General features: G+C 44.0%; 1 protein-coding gene across 1 annotated transcript in view; it reads right to left on the reverse strand.

The window, feature by feature from the left end:
- Positions 1-23,708, reverse strand: part of ccdc138 (coiled-coil domain containing 138) — a 54,878-nt gene that overhangs the window by 18,267 nt on the left and 12,903 nt on the right. The window contains 4 exon segments of the mRNA XM_078402553.1: positions 6,754-6,873; positions 10,438-10,596; positions 18,958-19,139; positions 21,437-21,558. Coding sequence (XP_078258679.1) covers positions 6,754-6,873; positions 10,438-10,596; positions 18,958-19,139; positions 21,437-21,558 — 583 coding nt within the window.

Raw genomic sequence — 23,708 nt, forward strand, 5'->3', positions numbered from 1 at the left:
AACGGCATTTGACGACGTAAAGGAGGCCCTGGCTCGGGCTGTGCTGCTGGTTCACCCACGGGAGGATGCCCCGACAGCCCTTACGGTGGACGCCTCAGAGTTGGCGGTTGGTGCCGTACTGGAGCAACTGACGGACGGGGGTTGGCGCCCCCTGGCCTTCTTCAGCCGGCACCTCAAGAACGCCCAGAGGAAGTACAGCGCCTTCGACCGCGAGCTCCTCGCCCTGTACCTGGCCGTTCGTCACTTCCGCTATTTTCTGGAGGGCCGCCCGTTCACCGCTTACACGGACCACAAGCCGCTCACGTTCGCCCTGGCAAAGGTCTCCGACCCATGGTCCGCCCGACAGCAGCGCCAGTTGGCGTACATCTCTGAATTCACTACCTCCATCCGCTTCATCGAGGGGAAGGAAAAAAGGGTGGCCGACGCGTTGTCTCGCCCCGCCATCAATGCCGTTTTAGAAGTGGCGCCCGGCATTGATTATTCTGCCCTGGCGGAGGCCCAGCTAACGGACGGGGAGATGCCCGCCTACCGGACTGCCATCTCTGGCCTCCGCCTTGAGGATGTTCCCCTCGGCCCCGGAGGAGCGACGATACTGTGCGATGTGTCGGCAGGTCAGCCGCGCCCCATCGTCCCGGCCGCGTGGCGCCGGAGGGTGTTCGACGTGGTCCACGGGCTGAATCACCCATCCATCTGGGCGACGACCGCACTGGTAGCTGCGCGGTTCATGTGGCACGGTCTGCGCAAGCAGGTTGGCCACTGGGCCCGCACCTGCATTCCGTGCCAGACGGCAAAGATTCAACGCCACGCAAAGATTCAACGCTACTCCAAGAGATCGGTCTACCCTGCCGACGTTTCGACCACCTGCACGTGGACATTGTGGGCCCGCTCCCGCCGTCCCGGGGCATCACCCACCTCCTCACGGTGGTGGACCGCTTCTCGCGGTGGCCGGAGGCCATACCGCTGGCCGATACATCAACAGCCACAATGCGCTCGTGCGTTGGCCGCGCACTGGGTTGCTCGCTTTGGGGTGCCGGTGGTCATCTCCTCGGACCGGGGGCCACAGTTCACCTCCGAGCTGTGGTCGGCCATGGCCCACCTGTTGGGCGTGCGGCTGCACCACACCACGGCTTATCACCGGCAGGCAAACGGCCTGGTGGAGAGGTTCCACCGGCAGCTGAAGACAGCGCTGAAGGCGCGACTCTCCGACCCCGACTGGATGGACGAGCTACCATGGGTCTTGCTGGGCATCCGGACTGCGCCCAAGGAGGACCTGGCTTCATCGTCAGCGGAGCTCGTATACGGGTCCCCGCTCACGGTGCCCGGGGAGTTCGTGCCCTCGTTGCCGGGGCGAGAGGAACTGCCCTCATCCACCCTACAGCGCCTCCAAGAGCGAGTTGGCAAACTCGCACCCGTGCCGACGTCCCGCCATGGGACATTCCGCCCTTGTGTGCCATCGACCCTCCGGGACTGCGCCTTTGTGTTCCTGCGCCGTGACGCCCACCAGACGCCACTCCAGAGGCCATATGAGGGCCCGTACCGGGTGCTGGAGCACGGACAGACAACCTTTATCTTGGACATGGGGGGCCGGCCGGAGGCCGTGTCAATTGACTGCCTGAAGCCGGCCCACTTAGACATTGACCAACCGGTGCGGGTTGCCCAGCCTCGGCCACGAGGTCGCCCACCCTTCCGGGACCCACCACCTGTCCCTCCAACTGTGCCTCCGCTGGGTCCCTCTGTCGACCGATTACCGTACGCGATCCGGTCGGGTTGTGTGACCACCAGTGCGCTTTGTGCCTCCAGTTCTGGGGGGGGGGTCCTGTGGCGGCTCTCAAGGGTCGGGCCATACCACTACCGACCCCTCGGCACGGGAATGGACCAGTCCAGGGGGGCGGTCCGGTACTACAGATATAAGGACAAAGTTTTGGGCACAAAGCCATTCCGGCAGACTCGACCCGTCTGATAACCGAGTATTAAACCAAAACGCCCCCAAAATACCTGGCTCCTTGCCTTTATTTCGGGCCTCTACCGACGCGCCACAGTAGGCCCCTTGCAGTCAGAAACAGGTGAATTGATCATGGGGAACAAGGACATGGCAGACCAATTGAATAGCTACTTCACTAAGGAAGACATAAATAATCTGCCGGAAATAGCAGGGGACCGGAGGTCAAATGAGATGGAGGAACTGAGTGAAATCCAGGTTAGTCGGGAAGTGGTGTTAGGTAAATTGAATGGATTAAAGGCCGATAAATCCCCAGGGCCAGATAGGCTGCATCCCAGAGTGCTTAAGGAGGTAGCCCCAGAAATAGTGGATGCATTAGTGATAATTTTTCAAAACTCTTTAGATTCTGGAGTAGTTCCTGAGGATTGGAGGGTAGCTAATGTAACCCCACTTTTCAAAAAGGGAGGGAGAGAGAAAACGGGGAATTACAGACCAGTTAGTCTAACATCGGTAGTGGGGAAAATGCTACAGTCTGTTATTAAGGATGGGATAGCAGCACATTTGGAAAGTGGTGAAATTATTGGACAAAGTCAGCATGGATTTATGAAAGGTAAATCATGTCTGACGAATCTTATAGAATTTTTTGAGGATGTAACTAATAGAGTGTATAAGGGAGAACCAGTGGATGTGTTATATCTGGACTTCCAGAAGGCTTTCGACAAGGTCCCACATAAGAGATTAGTATGCAAACTTAAAGCACACAGTATTGTGGGTTCAGTATTGATGTGGATAGAGAAATGGCTGGCAGACAGGAAGCAAAGAGTGGGAATAAACGGGTCCTTTTCAGAATGGCAGGCAGTGACTAATGGGGTACCGCAAGGCTTAGTGCTGGGACCCCAGTTATTTACAATATATATTAATGATTTGGACGAGGGAATTGAATGCAACATCTCCAAGTTTGCGGATGACACGAAGCTGGGGGCAGTGTTAGCTGTGAGGAGGATGCTAGGAGGCTGCAACGTGACTTGGATAGGTTAGGTGAGTGGGCAAATGCATGGCAGATACAGTATAATGTGGATAAATGTGAGGTTATCCATTTTGGTGGTAAGAACAGGAAAGCAGACTATTATCTGAATGGTGGCCGATTAGGAGAAGGGGAGATGCAGCGAGACCTGGGTGTCGTGGGACACCAGTCATTGAAAGTAGGCATGTAGGTGCAGCAGGCAGTGAAGAAAGCGAATGGTATGTTGGCATTCATAGCGAGGGGATTTGAGTATAGGAGCAGGGAGGTTCTGCTGCAGTTGTACAGCGCATTGGTGAGACCACACCTGGAGTATTGCATACAGTTTTGGTCTCCTAATCTGAGGAAAGACATTCTTGCCATAGAGGGAGTACAGAGAAGGTTCACCAGATTGATTCCTGGGATGGCAGGACTTTCAAATGAAGAAAGACTGGATACACTCAGCTTGTACTCGCTGGAATTTAGAAGATTGAGGGGGGATCTTATAGAAACTTACAAAAAAAATTAAGGGGTTGGACAGGCTAGATGCAGGAAGATTGTTTCCGATGTTGGAGAAGTCCAGAACAAGGGGTCACAGTTTAAGGATAAGGGGGAAGTCTTTTAGGACCGAGATGAGAATTTTTTTTTTCACACAGAGTGGTGAATCTGTGGAATTCTCTGCCACAGACAGTAGTTGAGGCCAGTTCATTGGCTATATTTAAGAGGGAGTAATTTGTGGTCCTTGTGGCTAAAGGGATCAGGGGGTATGGAGAGAAGGCAGGTACGGGATACTGAGTTGGATGATCAGCCATGATCATATTGAATGGCGGTGCAGGCTCGAAGGGCCAAATGGCCTACTCCTGCACCTATTTTCTATGTTTCTATGTTTATTTCATGCAAAATTCTGGTTCCACTTCTCAAATATGGCCTCTTAATTTATTTGGATGGTTTTCCAATATTTGAGGAATAACTGTATTTATTATCTAGATGTATTTTATGTACAGAAACCAACATCCCTTACAATCTAGAAATATTATTCTCATATTTAAGTGTTGGTACCTATGATTTGGATCAGTTTCAGAAACAGATTTTAAACACAGTGGTTTTCAAGAGAGAAGTTGAAAAGTTTACAGACAGACAGATATTTGAAATAAACCAGATCACCCTGATAAGGGCACCAGACTGCCTAGACTTCATTGTGCTATTTATTTTTATAATTAACCGGTTATTTGCAGTAAACAATAAACTTCTGAATTTTGTAAAAATGAACTATGACCATGCTAAAGTGCTGATGAAGAAGTCTGGCAAGAGGGAAGTGGCGGCGCCTAACGGCTGCGGCTCGCTAGCAGTCTGTTCGTCTTTTTTCCTTTTTTTTTTTTTGTGTGTCGGTGTTGGGATGGTTTTTGTATTTTTTTGGTTGTGTATGTGTGGGGGGTGGTGGTGTGGGTGGTGGGGGTGTGGGGGTGGGGGAAACTTTTCTCTTCCTCACGGTGCGGGGTGCGGCTCGGCCGCGGGGCCTAACATCGCCCGGTGCGGCTCGGCCGCTGGACTTTACATCGCCCGGTGCGGCTTGGCCGCTGGACTTAACAGTGCCCGGTGCGGCTCGGCCGCGGGACTTTTCATCGCCCGGTGCGGCTTGGCCGCGGGACTTTACATCGCTGGTGCGGCTCGGCCGCTGGACTTAACAGTGCCCGGTGCAGCTCGGCTGCGGGGCCTAACATCGCCCGGTGCGGCTCGGCCGCGGGACTTTTCATCGCTGGTGCGGCTCGGCCGCGGGACTTAACATCGCCCGGTGCGGCTCGGCCACGGGACTTAGCTGCGCAAGGCTTGGTCGCGGGGCCTTCCATCGCCCGGCTCGGCCGCGAGACGTTTCAGCGCCCGGTGCGACTCGGCCGCGGGGACTTCCATCCCCTTGCGGGGACTGTGCGGGTCGGTCGGGGACGAGCTGTCTGTCCATGGGCGTGGGGAAGAGAGTGGAAGTTTTGTTGCCTCCATCACAGTGAGGGGGTGTTTGGAGTCACTGTGATGGACGTTTGTGTTGGGGTTATGTGTCTTGTGTTCTTTTTTGTATGACTGCTATGTAGTTTCGTTCGGTACCTTGGTACCGAATGACAAATAAAGCTCTGTTATACTGTTATACTGTTATAAGTTTGAAAATTAACATCTAGTACTGATGAAAGAGGGTTGAACAAATGCAAGATGGATGGAGGAAGGAAGAACAAAGCCTGATGATGGAGAGAAAGTGAAAGAGTGCATTTGCTGATGGATCATACATGGATCAGAAAAAGATTCAGGCTCGTAATTTTGTGTAATGTTTTTCAGTGTGAACTCAGGAAAGATATGAAATATTCAGCTGGGGCCTGGATAATGTAAAATCTCCCTCAACTTGCAAGTAATTTTACTATTGTTCTGTTCCACACTGGACAAGATAGTGCTGCCATTGCCCTCAGTCATGGAGTCCCCTGTTTTGCCTTGTCCCTGAAATGCCAGCAATGGGAGCGGTTTCTCAGCATTATAAGTGATTTTATTAGTCTTTAAATGTAACATTGAGACATTACAAAACTATTAAAACTTGTAAAATGTAGAAAATAAAGTTAACGTAAATAAATAACAATTAAAGCAAAATAATTTAAAATAAGTTATTTAAAATAAGATCTCCTGAATCTCTGCCTTGGGAATGAGAGAAGCTAACATTATCTGCCCAAATTTTCAGTAAGTCTGGGACTTCTGGAGTTCACCGTGAATGTGCAGAAATCTGAGATTTCATTTCAATAGTTGAACAAAGGGAACCATTTGCAACAGTCAGCACAATAGTGAGGCCAATATTTGTTATTTTTACATAGTGTGACAAAGAGTTCGATAGGAAAAAAATCAAATAATGCAAGACCCAAGGAATGATAGAAAGGTTTAATTCATAATGACTTGTGAAGGAACTAAGTAATTTGACCATAGCTCTAACACTGTAGGTTTATCATGCTCGGGAAATAGTCGCTATAGGTTCTGAATATAGTTTAGTTTAGAGATACAGCGTGGAAACAGGCCCTTCGGATCACCAAGTCATCGCCGACCAGCGATCCCATCACATTAACACTATCCTACACAAACACGAGGGACAATTTACATTTATACCAAGCCAATTAACCTACAAACATGGAGTGTGGGAGGAAACCGAAGATCTCGGAGAAAACCCATGCAGTCACGGGGATAATATACAAACTCCGTAAAGACACCACCTGCAGTCAGGATTGAACCCTGGTTTCTGGCACTGCAAGCACTGTGAGGCAGCAACTTGACCGCTGCGCCACCTTGCCACCCTAATTGGATCGCTATTCCCTTTAGCTTACCCCCTTAATTTCTTCTAGAAATGGAGGACATGCCTAGCCTGACCTGCCAGGCATGTCTTCTTGTTCTGCATTTTGTATCTCCTATATTCTATGAGTGGAATCTGATCCTTGCCCAATGAGGTAATTCACGAAGAAGCTCAGGTTGGAACATGCACGAAAAGATCTGCGTGCCAAACTATCACTATATTTTTAATTATGTCTTTCACTCATTGACCAGATAACCTTGCAATTTATCTCCATGTCTTCATACTCTATCAGAGACATTCCCCATCTCAGCAACTTAACAAGCTTCTTGTGCCTCCTAATCAGTCTGATGAAGGATCTTTTACTTAGAACATTAACTGCTTCTCTTACTACAGATCTGGTTTGACCTGCTGAGTATTCCAGGCATTTTGTTTTTATGTCACATTCTCTATGGCTTCACCAGTTAAAGCAATCATATTGTGGTAATTTCACAAAATTGATCTTACCTGTTTTTTCAAGGAGTCATTTAATTCTTTTAAGGAGTCAAAAGAAGATTTAACTCTTTTGTTTTCTTTTATCTTCTCTTTTATGGCATTTGTGAGTTGATTGACTTCAGCAGCATGTTGCTGTGGGAGAAAAAAAAGAGTAGACTTTCAGCTTACCTTTAAGTGCAAATTTGACTGCATCAGCATCATTACAGAAATTTCCATTTCAACTAATCTACAGCTGGCAGTTTTGATTATGGTAACCAATCCATACTTCTAGGAAGAAGAAATCCCATCCCATAGCTTTATTATTCATTGACAATTGATCTGAATATTATTAAACAATAATAGAGGGTTTTCATTAATGTTCTAGTGTAGTGGGTGCGGTCACCGCGGTAATCAGGCCAGACGCCAGGTGAGTAGTTAATGTACTTTATTACCTATGGCACCAAACACCGCACTCAAGAACTCGTGAGTCGACACACCCAAACCCTGTATAGTCCCAGACCACCTGACACAAGGGGACTGACCCAGGAAGTGATCTAATCCCTCCCGTCCACTGAGTGCCGAGTGGAATGAGTGGCCTAGCCCCCGGGCGCCGCCACAGGACCCCCCCCCCCCAAGAACCGAAGGCACGAAACGGACAGGGGGACGGACGAAACGGCCAGCCGCCACTATTAACATTCAATTTTACATACATAGTATCCAAATTAGGTTAAAAATGTCTAAAACGTAGAGAAAATATAGTTTTGATCTGAAACCTTTAAAGTATTTTCCTTGACCATAACCAGATAACCTAATCTCTTCCAAATTTTTAGGAACAAATTAATTTGGTTCATTTGGAACCATTCAAGCAGCAGCCGAGTTAGACTGGATTGGATAAGAAAATAGCGATGGAGGCAGACAACTGCAAAGGTGTGTAACCAAATCCAGAAAAAAATTGAAACACGTAAAAGTTAACCCTTTCAGTAAAATTGCCAATTGATAGCTGTTGCTAATAGAAGCACTTTAAGATAAATATTCCATGGAATGCCTCCCAATTGCACATTTCTACAGGATAGATTCACAAAATTTTACACCCAATGCAACACCCAAGGAAGGAGATTTCTTTGAGTTTAAACAGGTTTTTCTTGACAATTTTACCTTTGGTTTATATATTAAATAGCTATCTTGAGAACCCAAACCATTCAATCTGAACCATTCACGTTACCTGTCATTTAGCACACAATGTATATTTGCATCTAAGGTGGACACTAAGTGCTGGAGTAACTCAGCGAGTCAGGCAGCATCTTTGAAGAAAGACATTTTCAGTTGGAAACTGGAGTCTGAAGAAGAGCTTCGACCCGAAACGTCACCCATCCTTTTTTCCAGAGATGCTGCCTGACCTGCTGAGTTACTCCAGCACTTTGTCTATCTTTGGTATAAATCAGCATCTGCAGTTCCTTCCCACACGTATATTTGCATCAGATTTATACAAATTGGAAGGAGCCGCGAAGAAAATTTTAACAATTACATTATAGATGAGGCTCTCACTAGGGTCTCCTCTATATCCCGCAGCTCCGCTCTTGCTCCCCCTCCCCCAATCGTAACAAGGATAGAGTCCCCCTTGTCTTCTCCTTCCACCCCATCAGCAGTCGCATACAACAAATCACCCTCCAACATTTCCGCCACCTTCAACGAGATCCCACTACTGGCCACATCTTCCCATCTCCACCCCTTTTTAATTTCCGCAGAGACCGTTCCCTCCATAACTCCCTGGTCCACTCGTCCCTTCCCACCCAAACCACCCCCTCCCCAGGTACTTTCCCCAGCAACCGCAGGAGATGCAACACCTGTCCCTTTACCTCTCCCCTCGACTCCATCCAAGGACCCAAACCGTCTTTCCAGATGAGGCAGAGGTTCACCTGCACCTCCTCCAACCTCATCTATTGTATCCGCTGCTCCAGATGTCAGCTTCTCTACATCAGCGAGACCAAGCGCAGGCTCGGCGATCATTTCGCTGAACACCTCAGCTCTGTCCGACTCAACCAACCTGATCTCCCGGTGGCTCAGCACTTCAACTCCCCCTCCTATTCCCAATCTGACCTTTCTGTCCTGGGCCTCCTCCAGTGTCAGAGTGAGGCCCAGCACTAATTGGAGGAACAGCACCTCATATTTCGCTTGGGCAGTTTACACCCCAGCGGTATGAACGTTGACTTCTCCCACTTCAGTTCGTCTCTGCTTCCCCTCTCTATCACCTCCCCATCCCAGTTCTCCCACCATTCTTCCTGTCTCCAACTACATCCTATCTTTGTCCCGTCCCCTCCCCTGACATCAGTCTGAAGAAGGGTCTCGACCCAAAACATCACCCATTTCTCTCCCGAGATGCTGCCTGACCCGCTGAGTTACTCCAGCATTTTGTGTCTACATTAACAATTACAAACTTTGATTTTAAAGTTTATGAATTAGGAGGGCAGACCTCTTCCATTGACATTCCATTGGCACTTTTTAATGCTGAATGATGCAATTTATAAAATGTTATATGGTGAAAGTATACTACTTAATGCATATTCAATGTGTCAATAAGAGTTTTTTTTAGTTTCCATTTTGAGTAACAAAGTAATAGCTACAGCATAGTTCGGTACTATATACTGATTGAATTGATCGACACCACATGAAAACAGGCCCTTCGGCCCATCGTGTTCATGCCGACCCGGTCAATCATCCGTATATCTTTCTACAAAGTGCCCAAACAATGTTCATAATCTTTGAACATCCCCTAATCTCCTGATACTGGACTGCCAATCATCAGCAAATTAGAGGCGCTTTGGTACCACGCTCATATTTCATGGAAAATGTTTGACTCATGCACAGTTCAAGGCAAGAGACTTGCACCTTCTCAGTTTGGATTTAGTTCAAACCCAAAATGGCTTCTGGATGCAAAGCAGGAATTGAATTCCATATTTCCATAAAGGGAAGCTATTTCAGCGCATTGAGTTCATGGTGGTTCACAGAGCAATCCAATTCCCCACTAATTTTCCTGGTAACCTATTCTGCCCACATTCCCATAAACTCTCTTCAGATTCTAAAATGACTTCCACACTAGATGCAATTTACAAAGGCCAATCAACCCAAACATCTCTGGAAAGTGAGAGGAAAGGGGAGTACCCAGATGAAACATGTAGTCAGAAAGAGAACATGCAAACTTCATTTTCAGCACAGGGAAGTCAATATGTTGATGAGTAGTAAAATATGGGGCAAGTTAACAAGAGTGGAGAGAATAAAATGTGATTAGTGAAAACAGGAGTTTGGAAGTTGGCTAGGACATGGACTAGAGGACCCCATTCCCTGCTGTGTGACCCTTTGAGTCATTACTCAGTATTCTCACGTATCTACAGCAGAAATTCTGAATAAAGATCAGGAGGAGGAACACCTGCTGACAATTCTCTTCCCACACATTGAGATTCTAACATGTTTGAGTTCAACAAAATTACAAATCAATCTAGAATCCAACTCTTCCAGTTCCTCAATGTATAACTGTGGTGAAAATTTGAAGAAACATGTCTTCACTTGCTAACTATAACATTGTTGGTGTTCAAATAATGCAGAATGTTCCACATTTCTGATGTTACAGAAAATCACCAGAATCACTAATATGTTATACATCTGAGATTCGTTTAATTCCTTAGACAGTGCATATGAGTAATTTAACGTAAATAACTATACCTCTTTCATGATCTCAAACTTAGCATGAACTTCTTCTTCTACTCCTCTCAACTTTGTTAATGCATCTTGATGTTTGATGAGCAAAGCCTCTCTGTTGGCTAGATGTTGTTCACGTGATTGTAACTGACATCTGTACTCCTGCAGCGCTACATTTTCTTTCTACATTACATCAAAATCAGAACATTTACCTATTAGGCATATATGTGGAATCACTACATTATTAAACCTAAATCAATATAACAGTTATATTCCTCCACAAGAATTCAATGCATACTTTTATAATCATGCCCCAGATTCTGCAGCAAGAGGCAAAGGAAAAATGCTCATCACCGATGTCAACAAAACCCACTTAGAAAGTTTCCACCGACTCTCGGGCATTTAGTTTGCCCTCAGGCTAATAGACTTAAAGAGAGCAATATTGGAGCTGGAGATTACTCATTTCTTGATTCAAAGAGATAGTAGGTGATTTGTATTCCATTCCAGTCTTCTTACAAATCTTTTAATGTTCTTGGCTAGCAATAACCTACTGATTAACCATCTACAGTTAACTGCATCTTGGGGGAGCTCCACTGTCTTTCATATAAATGTATTTCCTAACATTTTCTGTAATGCCCTGAATCCAAATCTGTTAAATCAGCTAATTCTGGAATCCAAGTAGTTGAAAACTGATTCTACTCACATCCAATTCTTGTAAAATCCCATAAAAGTCTACCAAATTCTCCCTTGGCCTGGTGTAATGCAAAGGAATATGTGCCTATTTTATATAATCTATCCATAATTTAAGCTTGATAAAAATTCTGTTCAAACTGTGGAACATGAATTGGAAGGTTTATTGATTTATTTTGTAAACATACTCATTACCAGAAGGATAAAACCTCTACTGATTATCTGCAAGATGAAAGAACAAATTCTGAAAATGTCCATTGTTTAAAATAGTAATACGAGCCACATTTATTTAGATTATGTATTTAAGAATTAGTCCTAATGATTAGAAAACCAAAGATGGACAGTTGGTTCACAATATATAACAAATGGAAGCAAGTAATCTGAACTTTGGAGTACGTAGGGCTTGGCTGACAGAAATAAGGATAAAACGACACTGGTGAATATTTACTGGATTTGGCAGAACCAATGTGACATACCAAAAGGTTTGGCTGAACTATGGGAATAGATAGAGGTTTGGCTGAATGAACATGGTTAGGACCACGTCAGAGAAAGAATCTGACATTTGGCAAGGCTATGGAATGAAATATAGGATTTGGTCTAGTAAATGATTCCTGAAATCCATTAGGAATGAGGAGCATGCAAGCAGAGTGGGGGTGGGGAATGCAAAGATCTGGCACGAGTTTAAGTTTTTCCAGAGTTTTCTGCCATTATTAATGTTATGCTTCCAAGTTTATTTTTTTGTATTTTAAAACGGTAGCGCAGCGGTAGAGTTGCTGCTTTACAGCGAATGCAGCGCCGGAGACTCAGGTTCGATCCTGACTACGGGTGCTGCACTGTAAGGAGTTTGTACGTTCTCCCCGTGACCTGCGTGGGTTTTCTCAGAGATCTTCGGAATCCTCCCACACTCCAAAGACGTACAGGTATGTAGGTTAATTGGCTGGGTAAAAATGTAAAAAAATTGTCCCTAGTGGGTGTAGGATAGTGTTAATGTACGGGGATCGCTGGGCGGCACGGACTTGGTGGGCCGAAAAGGCCTGTTTCCGGCTGTATATATATGATATGATATGATATGATAAAACACTTGACTGTGACCAAAAATCCAATTACATTAATCACTCAATTTTAATATTAGACATGCTTTTCAATATTATGATATTTTGGAAACAGAAATCCAAAAGGTTACCAAAAGACAAAGGATCCACAAACCTGCCTTTATCAACAGTCATATCTCTGAAGATCTATCCTGCACCTAGCACTTTAATGCAATCATAAAGAAAGCTCATCAACGTCTCTACTTCCTTAGAAGGTTGAAGAAATTCGAGACATCGCAAATGCTCTCTGGAAACTCTATGGGTGTACATTAAAGAGCATTTTTACTCCTTGCATCACAGCCTGGTTCGGCAGCTTAAAATGCCCAGGAACGAAGATTACAAAGAGTGGTGAACACTGCCCATCCAGCAGAGTTACTGACCTCCCCACCCACCATAAGAGGCACTGTTTCAAAAAGGCAGCTGGCATTATCAAGGACCCACACTATACTGACTGGCAATGCTCTCATTTCACTCCTGCCATCAGGAAGAAAGTACGAGCCTGAAAAATGTAAATTCCAGGGTCAACAACAGCTTCTTGCCAACAACCATCAGGCTATTGAACATTACAAACTCCAACTAAACTCTGAACTACGGAATACCTGGGACTAGGGACTTTGGGCTTTGTTTTGTTTTTGCACTACATTATTTTTTATGGGTTTTTTTTTGTTTGGTTATTATATTAATTATCTATGGGTACTGTATTTACAAACCTGTTCTGCTGCTGCTGCTGCTGCAAGCAGGAATTTAATTGTTCCATTTTGGGACATATGACAATAAAACACACTTGACTCATTATGTGGGGATTGTGTGGGGATTGTAAGGAGTAAGACCTGTGTGATCTCCCGGACTAGTTTCGATCGCCTAGCTTGGGGTCGGAGAGGAATTTCCCGGATTTTTTCCTAAATTGGCCTGGGGTTTTTATCCGGTTTTTCGCCTCTCCCAGGAGATCACTCAGTTCTTTTGGGTGGGCGGTTGGAGCGGTTGGAGTAGCGGCCGGGCAGTAGGTTTAGTAACTGAGCGCGGGGCTTTGTTTGGAGAGTATGACTGCCAGGGCAGTTTTTTGTTCTGGGTGTCAGATGTGGGGAATCTGGGAGTCTGATAGTCTTCCAGACATCCACATCTGCGCCAGGTGTGACGAGATGGGGCTCCTAAGGGACCGTATTAGGAACCTGGAGCGGCAGATTGATGACCTCCGTCTGATCAGGGAGAGTGAGGAGGTTATAGATAGGAGTTACAGGGAGGTGGTCACTCCTAGACCACGGGAGGTAGACAAGTGGGTCACTGTTAGGGGGGGCAAGGAACAGAGGCAGGGACTAGGGAGTACCCCGGTGGCTGTACCCCTTGGAAATAAGTACTCCTGTTTAAGTACTGTTGGGGGGGACAGCCTACCTGGGGGCAGCGACGGTGCCCGGGCCTCTGGCAAGGAGTCCGGCCCTGTTGCTCAGAAGGGTAGGGAAAGGAAGAGGAGAGCAGTAGTAATAGGGGACTCTATAGTGAGGGGATCAGATAGGCGTTTCTGTGGACGCAGTCGGGAGACCCGGATGGTGGTTTGCCTCCCTGGTGCCGGTGTCCGGGATGTGTCTGAGCGTGTCCAGGATATCCTGAAAGGGGAGGGAGAGGAGCCAGAGGTCGTGGTACATATAGGTACCAACAATATAGGTAGGATAAGGGAAGAGGTCCTGAAAGGAGAATTCAGGGGGCTAGGAAGAGAGTTAAAAAAAAGGACTTCCAAAGTAATAATCTCAGGCTTACTGCCTGTGCCACGCGATAGTGAGAATAGGAATGGAGTGAGGTGGAGGATAAATACGTGGCTGAGGAACTGGTGCAGGGAGCAGGGTTTCAAGTTTCTGGATCATTGGGACCTCTTCTGGGGGAAGTATGACCTGTACAAAAAGGACGGGTTGCATCTGAACCCGAGGGGAACCAATATCCTGGCGGGGAGATTTGCTAAAATAACTGCGGAGACTTTAAACTAGTACGGTTGGGGGGAGGGACTCAAACACAGATAGCTAATAGGCAGTGTGTGAGGCAGGAGGCAGAAAAGGGAAACACTCAGACCCAATATGTAGGAGAGAAAGAAGGGAAAAGAAATAAACTGAGAATAAGAAATGATGGGTCCCTTAAATGTGTATATTTTAATGCTAGGAGCATTGTAAGAAAGGTGGATGAGCTTAGAGCCTGGATTGACATCTGGAAGTATGATGTTGTGGCGATCAGTGAAACATGGTTGCAGGAGGGTTGCGATTGGCAATTAAATATTCCAGGATTTCATTGTTTCAGATGTGATAGAATCGGAGGGGCAAGAGGTGGGGGTGTTGCATTGTTTGTCAGGGAGGATATCACAGCAGTGCTTTGGCAGGACAGACTAGAAGGCTCGATTAAGGAGGCTGTTTGGGTGGAACTCAGAAATGAGAAAGGTTTAGCAACACTTATAGGGGTGTATTATAGACCGCCAAATAGGGAACGAGAATTGGAAGAGCAAATATGTAAGGAGATAGCAGATATTAGTAGTAAGCACAGAGTGGTGATTGTGGGTGATTTCAATTTTCCGTATATAGACTGGGAATCACATTCTGTTAAAGGGCTGGATGGTTTGGAGTTTGTAAAATGTGTGCAGGATAGTTTTTTGCAGCAATACGTAGAGGTGCCTACCAGAGAAGGGGCAGTGTTGGACCTCCTGTTAGGAAATGAGATGGGTCAGGTGACAGAGGTATGTGTTGAGGAGCACTTTGGGTCTAGTGATCATAATGCCATTAGTTTCAATATCATTATGGAGAAGGTCAAATCTGGACCAAGGGTTGAGATTTTGGATTGGAGAAAGGCTAATTTTGAGGAGATGAGAAAGGATTTAAAAGGAGTGAAATGGAAATTGTTGTTTTATGAAAAGGATATAATAGAGAAATGGAGGATATTTAAAGGTGAAATTTTGAGAGTACAGAGTCTTTATGTCCCTGTTCGGTGGAAAGGAAAGAATAATAATTTGAAAGAGCCGTGGTTTTCCAGGGAAATTGGACACTTGGTTCGGAAAAAGAGGGAGATATACAATAAATATAAGCGGCAGGGAGTAAATGAGGTTTTTGAGGAATATAAAGAATGTAAAAGGAATCTTAAAAAGGAAATTAGAAAAGCGAAAAAAAGATATGAGGCTGCTTTGGCAAGTAATGTAAAAGTAAACCCCAAGGGGTTCTACAGATATGTCAATAGCAAAAGGATAGTGAGGGATAAAATTGGTCCATTAGAGAGTCAGAGTGGACAGCTATGTGCTGAGCCGGAAGAAATGGGGGAGATATTAAACAATTTCTTTTCTTCGGTATTTACCGAGGAGAAGGATATTGAATTATGTGAGGTAAGCGAAACAAGTAGAGTAGTGATGGAAATTAGGAGGATTAAAGAAGAGGAGGTACGGACACTTTTGAAGAATATAAAAGTGGATAAGTCTCCAGGTCCTGATAGGATATTCCCTAGGACATTGAGGGAAGTTAGTGCAGAAATAGCAGGGGCTATGACGGAAATATTTCAAACGTCATTAGAAACAGGGATGGTGCCGGAAGATTGGCGCATTGCGCATGTTGTGCCTTTGTTTAAAAAAGGTTCTAAAAGTAAACCTAGCAATTATAGACCTATTAGTTTGACGTCTGTGGTGGGAAAATTAATGGAAAAGATACTTAGGGACAATATATATAATTATTTGGATAATCAAGGCCTGATTAGAAACAGTCAACATGGATTTGTGCCTGGAAGGTCATGTTTGACTAATCTTCTTGAATTTTTTGAAGAGGTTACCAGGGAAATTGATAAGGGCAAGGCTGTGGATGTTGTCTATATGGACTTCAGTAAGGCATTTGACAAGGTTCCACATGGAAGGTTGATTAAGAAGGTTAAATCGTTGGGTATTAATAGTGAGGTTGCAAGATGGATTCAACAATGGCTGAATGGGAGATACCAGAGGGTAACGGTTGACAATTGTATGTCAGGTTGGAGGCCAGTGTCTAGTGGAGTGCCCCAAGGATCTGTGTTGGGTCCACTGTTGTTTGTCATTTACATTAATGATCTGGATGATGGTGTGGCAAATTGGATTAGTAAATATGCAGATGATACTAAGATAGGTGGAGTAGTTGATAGTGAGGTAGATTTTCAAAGTCTACAGAGAGACTTGGGCCTTTTGGAAGGGTGGGCTGAAAGATGGCAGATGGAGTTTAATGCTGATAAGTGTGAGGTGCTGCATTTTGGTAGGACAAATCAAAATAGGACGTACAGGGTAAATGGTAGGGAATTGAGGAATGCAGTGGAACAGAGGGATCTGGGAATAACTGTGCATTGTTCCCTGAAGGTGGAATCTCATGTGGATAGGGTGGTGAAGAAGGCGTTTGGTATGCTTGCCTTTATAAATCAGAGCATCGAGTATAGAAGTTGGGATGTAATGTTGAAATTGTACAGGGCATTGGTGAGGCCGAATCTGGAGTATGGTGTGCAGTTCTGGTCGCCAAATTATAGGAAGGATGTCGACAAAATGGAGAGGGTACAGAGGAGATTTACTAGAATGTTGCCTGGGTTTCAGCACTTAGGCTACAGAGAGAGGTTGAATAGGTTGGGTCTTTATTCTTTGGAGCGTAGAAGGTTGAGGGGGGACTTGATAGAGGTTTTTAAAATTTTGAGAGGGACGGACAGAGTTGACGTGGGTAGGCTTTTCCCTTTGAGAGTGGGGAAGATTCCAACAAGGGGACATAGCTTCAGAATTGAGGGACAAAGGTTTAGGGGTAACATGAGGGGGAACTTCTTTACTCAGAGGGTTGTGGCTGTATGGAATGGGCTTCCGGTGGAAGTGGTGGAGGCTGGCTCGATTTTATTATTTAAGAGTAAATTGGATAGGTATATGGATAGGAGGGGATTGGAGGGTTATGGTCTGAGTGCAGGTAGATGAGACTAGGTCAGGGAGAATGGTCGGCGTGGACTGGTAGGGCCGGACAGGCCTGTTTCCATGCTGTAGTTGTTATATGTTATATGTTATATGTTATTAAGCTGAATGGAGCTAGATTTAATGTTGAGAACGGTCTTTGAAATGTACAAGATTGTGAACAGGCCTATTCCATTGCTGTGGAATTTAGATTTAAGATGGATAATCTCAGAGCGAGGGGTTAGTCATTTTAAACCAAACTAGGTAAAAACACTCAACTCAATAGTTCTAAATCTTTGAAATTCTTTACTCCAGATTGATGTTGATGTTCGGTGGTTGAGCATACCAATAGCCAAAATTGATTTTGGAATAAAGGGATTTAGGAATTCAACAGGAAATTGATTGGAGTATCAACAATAATTTTACTGAATAGTGGCTCGAGGCTCCCTTCACTTCCAGTACTCTAATAAAATACAGACCCACCAGTCAATCTTGAGAGATGTCGATTGAGACATTTTGATTTAATTTGAACATTATTCCCTAATTTTGTATTTCAAGCAGTTTCCACAAACACATTTACTGCCACTACAGTTCTCATTGACATGGGAATTATTACACAATAGTAATGGTTTAGTAATGCATGTTGCTTCACAACTTATTTTAAAACTCAATTTGCAGACAGTAGTATTTACCGTGATTTCCCTATTTTTTAAAACATTCATTGCAGTCGATCAAAATCACATAGAAACACAGTTTCCGTGGGTTAATCAATATTATAAAAGTGAATTAGAAGCAGAGAAATTAAAAAATAAATTGGCTTAATCAGGAAATATTTTTGTGTTTAATCAGGAAATATTTAGTCATATTTTTTTTGCAGTTATAACCATTAAAGGGCCTGTCCCACTTAGGCGATTTTAAGGCGACTGCCGGCGACTAGGCTGTCGCCGTCAGCTCACCGGGGTGTCGCGGGCATGATTGTGAGGAGTCTTCAAAGAATCGTAGTGGATCTCGGCGCCTTGCTGAGAAATTAACCGGATTGCAATTTCTCCGCGACAGTTGGCTTGCCGCCAGGTATCATTGCTTATTGCGGGCGCTGTTGCATGCTGTCCCCAGGTTTGCTAGGTTGTCGCAGATGCATTTAGAAGCACGTAATATTAAATTAAGTAAAGTCATTTGAAGATACCATAAAATACTTGTGTTTAACCAATTTGTTTACCGTCAGGACATTTGACAGGTAGATTGGAGGCGACAGTTTGACGGTCAGGTAAGTGTGGGAATTTTGCAATGTTTATGGCCATCAGCGATTATTTTTAAAGTAGGCTCCCAACCCAGATATGCAACCCAGAAACCAGATATGCATCTCCCGTACATTTTCATAGAATGCCCACACTCGCACAAAAATCCATTTAACCACATTTAAAATTAAATTTCTTAATAATAATAATAATACTGCTTTAGTAATCTGTGAGTCATTCCAGTTTATGCCTTGTTACCGTGAAGCTTGGTTTTCAAGTAACCCAGGCAAGATGTTATATTTCAAAACCCTCAAGTAATTAGACTTCTCAGTGATTTCAGCGAAAATTAGGACCCCGGAGAAGCATTGATAGCGTGGGAATTTTGCGATGTTTCCAAAGACTGTGTAATCTCTTAGCCAGGTGCTAGTTTCACAAACAAGTAACTTGTATCGACCTGACTCGGCATTGTCGTGGTCATTGTCGTAGGATAAAAGAAAATGTTGGCGATCTGCTACGACTTTGACAGTCGCCAGCAGTCGCCTAAAAAATCGCCTAAGTGGGACAGGCCCTTAAATTGACCATCATACTAATTTTAACTATTGTAAGTTGTGCTATTGACATTTTGAAAACCTACCTGCAAGTGTTGCCATATGGATGTTAACTCATTATGAATTTGCATTATTTCAACTGGTAAAAGACAAGGATTTTCCCAAGATTCTGAAAGGTTTCCATTCTTTAATTCTGTAATACTGTCATCTGTATGACTTTTAGCTGAAGTGAAATTGGTAGAAGCTAAGCCAGAGGGCAAAGTAACATCTAAAGACAAAAAACAAGGTTAGAAACATTTGATCAGGCAGGAAACAGAGAAAACACATTTTTTCTTATAACATACCCATAAATATGGCACCTCCATACAAACTAATTTTTCTGTCGACACAAGCAACCTCATTCATCTTCAGTTTCTAGAAAGCATGTCCTTGCCAATGTTTCTATGCCTCAAGCTGAAAGTAAATGAGAGGCAATATCCTCTGCCACCTTAAAGGATAAAGGCAACACATTTCTGGGAATATATAATCTAAACTAAAAAAAATTAAAGGCTGGGATAATGAGATAATAAGTGATTTGGTCACTGGTTCAAAATGGCCAATTACAAATTGGCAGCTTGTTTTATTAATTTAACCACACAATGCAAGCATTACTGGCAGAGCTGGTACTCATTGAAAACCTATTATTGTCCATGAACTGATCGACTTGCTTGGCCATTTCATGGCATATTGGTATTGGTCCCTGATAACATAAAGGCCACAATGGACAAGGATGGGAACTTCAATTTGAAAGATTTTGGAGAACCAGACATGTTATTAATGACGTTCCATGAGTTTTTTTGGAAATCATTGCCACTGAAAGCTTGTTGAAAATTCCACGCACTCTATTAGTTTCTTTTCCATTGACTGTAATGAAAATGTTAAATGAGCTAATGATTTAATAAAGCTCATTCCAAGTTTTCAACAAAACATCAATTTCACTCCAAGGAAACAAAAATTTAATTCTTGCCATGATTAATATAAGACATTACCCCACCAAGGCACACGCCCACTGGTCTGAAGATATCTCATTCATTTTTCATTGGCACGAGATCAACATTTAGAAATCCGTTTTATAGCATGGAACATTGGTGCTAAAGTTCAGGTAAGCCTCTTAGTGATAGCTTTTTAAAAACAATGATGGATAATAAATTATGGGTTGGCCAAATGTATAATCATACAAAAGAATAAAAGGCTATGACCCAGTCTATCTCCACCAAGTCACATGCTTGATGATAAGAACAAATAATCACCAAGTAATATAATTGGGGACTTTTGAAACTGGATGATTACTGAGTTTCCTACACAACATTCAATTTGCTTAAAAGTATTTTGGAAAGTCTCCCTAAATCAGAGTCCTCTTTTTTTTCCACAAGTTCTGAAGTTGACTTCTGAAAAATAACCTTTTCAATTTGGCTGAAATGAAAGTTCAAAGAGACTGAAGAATGAAAGATAAGCAATGACTAATGTGCAGACTTCCCAGATAGGCATTGTACTGGAAAGACATGACTGTTGCAGTACACAAGGAGAGGCACTCACAGTGAAACATAATTAAAGTGCCCCTCTAATGCTCTAAAATGAATATGCCTGTAGGATTATTTGACAATTTTGAGAATAACAATACTCAAAAAAATTGGAAGTGGCATTTTCTCATTTTAATCCAGTAAAAAAAACAAAATATTTTGTTGAATGATTCAGAGATAAGCATGGAAATGGGACATTCGAGCTACCGAGTCCACACCGACCATTGTAATTGTAATTAATTTATTCGCCAAGTATGTAAAACCATGCAAGGAATTTGATTTGCCATAGCCATACCAAAAAAGCAACAAGTCACACACCTACATAAAAATTAACATAAACATCAACAGCAGCGCACTGTGATGGAAGGCAGTAACGTATTATTTTCTTCCTTCCTTTTCTCCCGTTCTCGGGGCAGTCGAACCATCCGCAGTCGGGGTGATCGAAGCTCCCGCAGCCGGCGATCGAAGCTCCCGTGTCGGGGTGATCGAAGCTCCCGCAGCCAGCGATTGAAGCTCCCGCGATCGGGACGGTCGAAGGAAATCTGAGCACCTGGAGGAAACCCACGCAGCCACGTGCAAACTCCACAGAGACAGCACTGTAGATCTGGATCAAACCCGGTTCTCTGGTGCTCTGATGCAGCAGATCTACCAGCTGCACCCTATTTGCTTAATACTGGAAAAATAGTTTGGAGTTGAATTTCCAAGTATCAGTCTAGTGTGTTTGAAAAATTGATTTTCTTTTGGAAATAGAATCATGGCAAAATTGTTGTTAGATCATTGGACTCGTTTCAGACCCCATACATAGTCATTGGCTGTCAGTAGAAAACTTTATCAGCCAAAGATTGAGCACATCATGTAAACTTTCAACCACAGGAGGAAAATAAAAATCACAACACTAATTTATTGTAACTCATTTTCCTCTTAGCTGGGAACATATTACCATATTAGGTACTGAATAAAATATAAATTCCACTATAAAAGCAGCGCGAGCATCATTAATACCAACCTGTTTCAGTGTAAAATTGTGTTCCACTATCCTGTTTCTTGCATGCTGCAAATTCTTCCTCATTCAGATATTCCTCTAATTCTTCAGTTGAGTATGGAGGATATTCATTAGCATCATCAACACTGTTGATTTTATGAAATTTTAAATATCAAATTGTTTAAAAGTCAAAATATATAGACAATCTTTCATTTTTCTACAGCACCTGGTGGCAACTATTAATAAACATAGCACAAAAAGTAAGGAAATTTGTGTTTGGTAGATTATTTCTTTGTTGTAACAATGCTTCTTGGCAATAAATCTTATACCGTTGGAAAGCCTGTTTATTTCCCTTTTAAATGGTGCCACATTTGTAAGGAACATGCATTTGTGGGACGAGCAGCAGAGCTGAGTATGTGGGTTGCGCCCATGAAAAATCTGCCAAATCTTCTCTGCCAATGCCAAACTGCTTATTCTGCCATTGACTCTTGTTTGGTGTTGTTTGGTGGATTGGATGATTGAAGTCTGAAGAAACAAGACATATTGGCAATTTAACAATTTATTCATTTAATAAACAGGAGCCTCAGTAGCGTGTGGAAGAACCATACACAGCCACAACAGCCTGGCACCTCCTCCTCATGCTGGTCACCAGCCTGGTCACACACTGTTGTGGGATGGCATCCCATTCTTCAACCAGCATTTGTCGCAAGTCAGCCAACGTGGTTGTGTTGGTCACTCTGGCACGAACAGCACGCCCAAGCTGATCCCACAAGTGTTCAATGGGGTTGAGGTCAGGACTGCTGGCAGGCCATTCCATCCTCTCCACTCCCAAATTCTGGAGGTAGTCTCTGAGAAACCCTGCTCTGTGAGGGCGAGCATTGTCATCTTGGAGGATAGAGTTCGGTCCCAGACTGTGGAGATATGGGATTGCCACTGGTTGCAGAATCTCATCTCGATATCTCTCTGCATTGAGATTGCCTCCAATGATGACAAGCCTCGTTTTTCCAGTGAGGGAGATGCCGCCCCACACCATCGCACTGCCTCCACCAAAAGATGTTACTCTATCGGTGCAGCAATCAGCATAGCGTTCTCCGCGTCTTCTCCACACTTTGACCCTATGATCCAACTGCCGTAGGCAGAATCTGGACTCATCGCTGAACATAACGTTCCTCCACATGTTCAGGTTCCAGTGCACGTGTTGCCAACACCAGCGCAAACGGGCCTGACGGTGAAGGGCAGTCATGGCAGGCCTCCTGGCAGCCCTATGAGACCGGAGATCGGCTGCGTGCAGTTTGTTCCGAATTGTCTGGGCAGAGAGCCGTCGGCCATATCGTCCTGCAAACCTTGACTGCAAATCTGTAGAAGACAGCCTACGGTTCCTAAGTGCTGACAGGGTGAGGAAACGGTCTTCTTCGGGTGTCATCTTCTTGGGATGCCCACTTCGCGGCCTGTCTCTGACATCCCCCGTTATATGGAACTTGGCCTTCACTTTGGAGATGGTACTAGGGCTCACTCCAAATAATGCCGCAACTTGGTTTTGCGGAACACCAGCTTGAAGTTGCCCTATCGCACGGGCCCTATCCAGATCAGTCAAACGTGGCATGCCGATTCTTGGAGCAGACACCTACTGACCACTGTAGCAGGGCCCATGCTCACAGATGCTGCCAATCAGGTGCCAATCAGGCACCTGATTGTCAGCACCTGGGGGTACCAGAAGTTCAAAACAAGAGTCAATAGCAACAGCAGAATAAGCTGTTTGGCATTGGCAGATAAGATTTGGCAAATTTTTCATGGGCGCAACCCATATACTCAGCTCTGCTGCTCATCCCACAAATGCATGTTCCTTACAAATGTGGCACCATTTAAAAGGGAAATAAACAGGCTTTATTTATTGCCAAGAAGCATTGTTACAACAAAGAAATAATCTACCAAACACAAATTTCCTTACTTTTTGTGCTATGTTTATTATGCTTAAAGAATGAATAAATTGATTTACATTTGGTGGTCAAAGTTGTTTCTTTCTGAAAAATGAAACCAAGGTTCATAATATTTCAATGGCTGTTAAATAAGTTAGAACAGGCTAAACATTAAAAAAATATGCTACACATTTATTTTTGTCAAAAAAACATAACTAACAGTGTTAACACCACATTCTTAAATGAGCTGTCCTCATATTTCGAACTCTGGAATTACATCAACAGTATCACATTCCAAATATACATCAGTAGGGCAACGTAATTTATTTAAATCACAGAGTTCATGTTGATTCACTAAATAGGTCAAAAGTTGTCTCATT

This window comes from Rhinoraja longicauda, chromosome 7 (assembly GCF_053455715.1).
Source record: "Rhinoraja longicauda isolate Sanriku21f chromosome 7, sRhiLon1.1, whole genome shotgun sequence".
Lineage (NCBI taxonomy): Eukaryota > Metazoa > Chordata > Chondrichthyes > Rajiformes > Arhynchobatidae > Rhinoraja > Rhinoraja longicauda.